The sequence below is a fragment of the Benincasa hispida genome, chromosome 3, assembly GCF_009727055.1.
Source record: "Benincasa hispida cultivar B227 chromosome 3, ASM972705v1, whole genome shotgun sequence".
Lineage (NCBI taxonomy): Eukaryota > Viridiplantae > Streptophyta > Magnoliopsida > Cucurbitales > Cucurbitaceae > Benincasa > Benincasa hispida.
In genome coordinates, this window is record NC_052351.1 from 65,571,914 (window position 1) to 65,579,456 (window position 7,543).

General features: G+C 37.5%; 1 protein-coding gene across 4 annotated transcripts in view; it reads right to left on the reverse strand.

Annotated features, from left to right (window-relative positions):
- Window positions 1-6,895, reverse strand: part of LOC120073376 — a 75,065-nt gene extending 68,170 nt beyond the window's left edge. For 2 of the 4 annotated variants that reach the window (XM_039026200.1, XM_039026198.1), the window contains exons 1-5: window positions 6,607-6,895; window positions 6,419-6,519; window positions 6,119-6,335; window positions 5,909-5,990; window positions 5,353-5,638 (exon numbers count right to left, since the gene is read on the reverse strand). In XM_039026200.1, the coding sequence (XP_038882128.1) occupies window positions 5,353-5,638; window positions 5,909-5,990; window positions 6,119-6,335; window positions 6,419-6,519; window positions 6,607-6,781 (861 nt within the window). In that variant the 5' untranslated portion in view covers window positions 6,782-6,895. The remainder of the gene's footprint in view (window positions 1-5,352; window positions 5,639-5,908; window positions 5,991-6,118; window positions 6,336-6,418; window positions 6,520-6,606) is intronic. The other 2 variants (XM_039026197.1, XM_039026199.1) reach the window with 2 other exon arrangements.
- Between the last annotated feature and the right edge of the window lie 648 nt (window positions 6,896-7,543).

Genomic DNA, 7,543 nt, shown 5'->3' on the forward strand with positions numbered 1-7,543 from the left:
TTTTGAAATAAAGAGATGACATGTTGAATCATCTAAAAGTCACACTTGAACGAACACGACAATGGATGAAAGCCTACGCGGATGCCAAACGACAAGAAGTGGAGTTCCAAGTCAATGAATGGGTATATGTTAAATTTAAACCATATCGGCAAGGCACGTTCATCCACAAACACCCAAATCTGGCTCCTCGCTTCATTGGACCTTTCAAGATCAATGAACGGATCGTCCTAGTGGCATATCGACTCGATCTCCCGGCCCACGTGAACATTCATCCAGTTTTTCATGTGTCCCAATTACGGAAGGCAATTGGGTCCATCCTACTGAGGATCGCCGCCCCCCAGACATGGCAGCATAACACAGGGCTGCATCCTCAACCACTAGCAGTGTAGGGTATTCGAAAGGTTGGCACTACTATAGTCTCTCCAACAGATTTTGAAGTGTTAATCCAGTGTGATGGCTTGTTCTCGAAAGAAGCTACATGGGAAAATGGCACATCATTGTTGAACAATTCCCTAACTTTCACCTTGAGGACAAGGTGACTCTTTAGGGGGCGGGTAGTGATAGACCCCCGATCAAGAAAGTATACGTCCAAAAGAAGAACAAGCAAGATAAAGGGCAGAATGGACAAAATGATGTAATGCAAAACGAGTAGGGGATTTTATGAGGACCAGGGATCTTTCTGTTATTAGGATTATTCTTTCCTTCTGTCATCTTCCGTTCCATTATCATTCTGTTATTAAGTTGTTATTAGGCTTTTCTTTAAATAGGAATGGGGGGAGAAGGTTGGGCATCTTTTGCTTTCATTGAAAATGGCTCAGAGAGCTTGTAGAGGGAGGGGGCCTCGGCTTCCTTGGCTATTAAGCCTAAATTGTGGATATATAATCCGAGTACTATCAATTAGTTTCGCGCTCATTCGAAGGATTTTGGTTAACATCTTCAAGGTTATTTCCACTTGCAGAAAATGGAAGACAGAAGTTGCTACATTAGAAATTCATATTTTTGTATTTGGTGGGAGGGAAATGGTTTATTCTTGAAAGTTATGACTTATGAAAGGAAGATTTTCCTCTATCTGCATTACAATGGCTTGAAGCTGGATTAGTGCCTTGGTGGGGATGCTACAATCTCCCATTAAGGAATTCTTCCAGAGGAAAAGGAAAAATGATTGCGTAGTGATTCAGCTAGCAAAGTTCTGAAATCAGTCTAGTTGATTTTTTGAGTGTGTGATTTGGCTAGCCAATCTTCATGTGCCTACTAGATTTGATAAGAAAAATGGTGGCTAGTTTTCTAGGAAATGAACGAAGATGTCCTTGCGGCATTTGAAAATTTTCAGCCTCAGACTCATCCCAAGGCTTCACAGGCTGGTCGATTTGATTTAGAATTGAAGGCTGCCAAAGAGGATAAGAGAAGTTATGCATATGTGGTTTTGCAAAATCACTCTTCTTCCGGCTTTAGTTAATATAGGAAAAAAAAACATTAGTTGGCTCAAGGGTTGATGATTTATCCACGTGGGTTCGAAAGGAGAAAGAAGTAGTGAATTTTTCTTTTAAAAGAAAACAATACTTTTCATTGATGACATGAAAAGAGTCTAATGCTCAAAATACATAAATCTCGAACGAAGGAAAGAAAAAGAACACCAAGAGAACCTTGATGAAGGGAATTAAGCATCCAAAAAATACAAAGAAATGAACAAAGTAGCCAACAAAAAGATGGAAAAAAGAACAACAGGAAGAGACTTTGAGGTGAGTCGAACAAGACAAGCAACACATAAAACCAAAGGAAGACTTTCAGAGTAACAAGACCAAGAACGTGGCCAGTGAAACGTAAACCCAAAAGAAAAAGTCATCTTCAAACAACTTTGCACCAAGACCAATTTAAAAATTTCCATATGATAAAAGCTTTACTGCTAAACGAATGTGGTTAACCTTAAGACAGTGAGAAATTCAATAAAAATCCAAGCAATATTAGAAAATCTTTTCACGATCAAGCTGAAACCAATGTAGATTTGGGTGAAATATTTTTCATTAGAGCCCACAAATGTCAATCAGAGAAGAAAAATCGGATGGAATTTGAGAAGGGGATAACAAGGGCTACCAAGATTACTCCGATTAGCCACATCTTCCCCAAATAAATCCACTGAAGAAAGCTCAAAAGTTTCTATTTCAGGAGGAACGAGCTCAGATTCTTCACTACTGATGCTAACAATTGATTCCTCATTTGAATCTCAATCAATACTTAAATGTTGGTGCAATGGATAAGTGGAGCTGAAATTGCTTTCGATAGACTGCATGTTTGAACCACGAAGTGTAAAAACTCATCAAATGATAATTTTTTATTTTTGAGATTATCTACTATTGCTTATACGACAGGCATGTTGATGGGTGGAGGACGGACACTAAAAGGTGAACACAATCATTCCACGAGAACATGGATATTCTTTCTACCACCTGAAGCTAGCCAACCCGCTGGAAAATGAAACTTAGATAAACGGATAACACCACTATCAACTCCAGATTTTTTTAGAAAACATGTATCGGGCAAAGCAACAACTCAAATAAACGAGCCCCTAACGATCTTACTATTGGCAACGAAAAGGTCTTCGGGTTCTTACTCGTCTTCTACAAAGAAGCCATTTCCAACGTGCCAAACAAAGAAGTAGTGCTTATTAGTACTAGAGCTCTTAACTTCCATTAAACCTTTTTTTTTTTTAAGGAAACAAGTCTCTTCATTAATAAAATTAAATGAGACTAATGCTCAAAGTACAACAGAGTTATACAAAGAGCATAAAGTATAAGACCTATGGATGATACTAATCTGAAATGAAGGAGTTATACAAAGAGCTTTTAGCTTCCATTAAATCAATAATAAACAAAATCTGAAAGCATGATACTCTTTTCTTGTAAACGAAATCAAAAAGACGAAGCCTCAAGAGAATGATTGCTAACCGGAAAAGGTGGAAAATGAAATGTTGATCAGAAGAGGTAACGAAATGACCGGAGCTACTGATGAAGGGGAGAGAGAAAATAGGAGAGAGGAGAGAGCATATTTACCTCTAGTAATGCTTGTAACTATTTTTTGTTGATTCGGTCCTTGAGTCAATCTTTGATCACTGAGATGCAAATTTTTTTATGAGTTCTTAATTGGTCGTATTTGGATCTAATGGTTGCATTTACTTTCTTATATCATTGTACTTTGAGTATTAGTCTCTTTTATTTTATCAAGGAAAAGTCTTATTTTCTTTGAAAAAAAAAAAAGAAGAACACCCCAAATGATTTGGAAAGAGAGCACCAAGTAGAGACATCCAAACGAGCTAATTCAAAACACTCTATAATCAGAAGATGGTTATCATGAAAGAGATGTTCAACATGATCGATGGATTCATGAGAGGATTCCAATCAAGCGTGTTACCGGAGGAATGCAACAATTTAGACAAATTATTGTTGAGTTAGTCGATGAAAAATTTACTTGGTCAAAATCAGGTGATGATTCTTGTCAAGCAATATTTGACAAATTTTTCGTTTCAAAATAATGCAATGAGATGTTTGTCAAATATTATTTAAAAGACTTTATGATTTATTGGAAGTAAAAGGATAAAATTTGGACCTTTAAAAGTACCAGAACTAAAATAGAACAAAGTCTCAAAGTACAAGGACCAAAATGGTATTTCAACCATACTTCAATTTCAATTTTTTGAACTCCAACATAAATATAGAATATATGTGAGTAGAAAGATGAAGTCTCTCTCTCTCTCTCTCTTCTCCCCCTCTCTCATCCGCTCCCTTTCAGCCCCACCGCCTCCTTTAACAACAACTACTTTCGGCCATGACCTCCCCCCATAGCCATCCAGCCACCATTAGTCATGAACACTACTTGGTCGCATAGATCGATTGTCGTGGAAAGAAAAAACTTCTCGATAGATATAGAACCTGAATCGAGAGGTAAAAGAGTACAAATCACAAAGTCTACTAGATATAGATCCTTCTCCTTCTCACTTCATTAGAGCAGATCCTTCTCCTTCTCACTTCATTAGAGCACTTTGAGATGGGTTACTGAGGCTTTCAATTCCCTCCTTACTGTCCGCCCCCCTTAACCAGGAGTTTTCCAAAGAAATAAGGGTTGATGACCATATTGATTGGCTAGAGAAAATTACCAGCAAAAGGGGATATTTAATGGAAATAGTCAAGCTCGACTAAAAAGGGAGTAAGAATCGTCTAATTATTCCCTCTAGAGACAATAGAAATGGTTGCAATAAGCCATTGAAACTGGTTTTCCCTAAACTTTTTACTCTGTCAAATTGCAAAGAGGCTTCCATTTTGGATGTTCGGAATAGTGAGAATGGATCATGGACATTGAATTTCAGGAGAAACCTCAAGGGAGAAGAAATTACCAAGTGGGCCTCTACCTCACCTCGTCCCAAGCACCCATCTAACGCATCTCACTGATTCTTGGGTTTAGATCTCAACAAATGTGGGATTTTCTCTACAAAATCCCTCTATGCACATCTCCTTGACACTCAACAAACTGTGGTGCGAGATCTTTACAGTATGGTTTGGAAGCTGTCATGCCCTAAAAGTATCAAATTCCTCGTTTCGGAAATTTCTCATTCATGTCTCAGCACTATAGACAGAGTTCGTAAATGCTCCCTTTGGAATAGCCTCTCTCCAACATGGTGTTGTTTATGCCATAGAGATTGAATCACATAGCCACTTGTTTATCAATTGTCCCTTTACTACAGATATGGTCCGTGGTAACCCCTAATGACTCTCATAGTTGGCTTAGGTTGTTGCTTATAGACCACCTGTTCAAGGCCAATAAAGGACACAATTGGGCATTACAGCTATTTTGTGGAAGACTTGAGAAGAAAGAAATGCTAGAATTTTCTAAGGCAAAACCAATCCTTCAAAGGACATTTTAGATTCCACCTTATTCAATGCTTTCTTTTGGTGTAAAGATATACATGCCATTAAGAGCCTCAGTACTCTTTTCTCATCTCTAATTAGGAACATCTTTTGTAATCCGTTTGATAGGGCCCCTTCATACATCTTTAATATTTCATATATCAATGAATAGCCTCCTATATATGTATGTATGTATGTATGTACACACACATAAAGATGCCTGTGATAAACTTACAGCGATTAACTTGGTTTTATAGATAGGAATTTGATTCAGTAATTGTGATTTACAATTAGAAAATAATACATCATTTCCCAAATGTTTTATATTTTGCTGCATAAGTGTTATCAGTAACCAGGATAAAACAGCATGCCAACCTAGGTTCCCAGTAACATGTAACAAATTAAAGATGTACCCTGCAATACAGAAGAAGAGAATAACATGCAAACGGAAACATACTGCAAGAAGCTTCTGTACTAAAATCATGAGATCCTTCAACTGATGCCAGAGTAAATAGTCCATGTCCGAGTCTGAGTGTTTTGAAGAATTACTGATTGGTTTCTCTCGCTGGTCATCAACAACATTTGAAAAGAAAGTATCTTGCTGATATGATGAACTTGCATTTAATCTTTTCTGCCTAGTTTGAACCTCAGCCTTTGTGGTCAGTGCATTAGTAAGAGATACAACACAATCAGCAGCACAAACTGAAAGGCGAGAAGGTAACTCAAACCCTTCCTGTATAATACTGCAAAATCAAGTCATCTGTGAGATGTAAAATCCAATAAGGCGAACACAAACAAAGGTAGATGACATACTCCCACAATGAGAACTGAGAAGTAAAGGGGTGATTTGATTTGTCTTGAAAATTAGTATGACAACATAAGGATAACAAAAGATGGTATTCATTGCAGCATTAACCATTTTTACGTCTTTCCAAAATGTTAAAGCAAGATAGACTAATAAACATGAAAAGCAGGGGCTGACAGCCTTGCTATGACTACTAGAAGGAATTTACCTTCCTTTACTTAAAATACATGTCAGACGTGGAATGCACGAACAGAGTACCTTCAACATATCATTGAATCTCTCCCTTAACCCTATCCAAAAAGAAAGATAAATAACAACCAAAAAAAGGGAAACAATACCAGAAACAGAGGACGTTTTTTTATCAGCATTTTACTGTATGAATACAAATAGAAATTCTGGCATAGGATGATACTATTACCGTTCAATGGGAGTTCGCAAGGGACAGACTCGTACTCCACAAGGCTACGGACAAGTATACACCAGCCAAGGGCGACATAGCGATCATCCTTTCTCACGATAATATCCGCAAGATTTTTTATCAGCGTTTGGAAAATAAGTTCATCAAGGAACAACCAGTTAAGAAGCACCATAACTTGGCCCCCTCGCTTCCAGTTCTTATCCTTGAACCTCAAAGTCTGCACGATTACACTCGAAATTTTTACAGACGAACTAGCGTATCTTAGTCGTAAACATAGAAAAAGAAGAAGAATGAGAGTACATGTTCAATTATGGGGACGAGGATTTCATCTAAAGAGGCATGGTTTTGTACAGCGTCCCCGACATACTGGTGCAGAAACCAGAGAGATTGGTCAAGAGAATCTGTGGAATCGGTGAAATTCATTAGTGTATACTGAAAGGGAAACGATTAAAGAGGAATACAATCTGCTAGTGAAATGAGAGACGAACCTAGTGAAGAAGCGCCGTGGCGGTGGTCGGGTGAAAGACTGGAAATAGCGTCGTGGAGCTTCTTTGGGCGAGCAGCGAGTAAGGTGACCATAACTCTGCCAATAGTGACGGAGGCCATAGATTGAGGTGCTGAGTCCGACTTCCATAGGAGCAGTTCGCCTTCGTCTTCTTCCATTGGAATGCCAGGCAGAAGAGAACAAACGCGAAATTAGAAAGGGAAGAGGAATTTGGTACGGAACTTTGAGGATCAAAGCTTTTAGGATCATTTTTTAAAAGAGAGACTTTGGTTTTTTTGTTTTTTTTCCAGATGGCCTCATTTGGAAGACCAAATGCTGAATATCTGATATCCTAATTTATTATATTTATTATTCTCTCATGCTCAGCATTTTGTATATATATATATAGTTTTAATCCAAGTGAGAGTTTGTTGGGTTATATGTCCTTTAACTCACAATTTGTAATATTCAACATGTTCTATTTGAAATAAAGATATGAAGTTTATTCAATAAATATGTTATTGAATATGTAAATTGCACTTTTAAAAACCTAAATCCAATCAACTAATATTCATGGCTATTACATGAGTACTTGGGCTTTATATGGAGAGATAGATCAAATTCGAGTACATAGCCAAAATGATTTAAGGTTGGGTACCTTATTCTGGTAACACTACAAAATGGGGTCCACTTTGTATTTAGTACAAATAATGCGATCCTAAATTGTTCGTGTAGGAGACATACAAGTAGAGCGTCCTATGTAAAGAGTTTGTATAAGACCGGACCAAAAAACGAGTCATTGTTACTCTATAACATTGTTTACTATTTAAGGTTGACTATTTTAAATCAATGACCTAAGTAACACGACCTTAATCTTGAGCTAACTATGAACTTCTATTTATTCAGGATTATCCTTAAATTTTCATAGGTGAGGGTTGGCT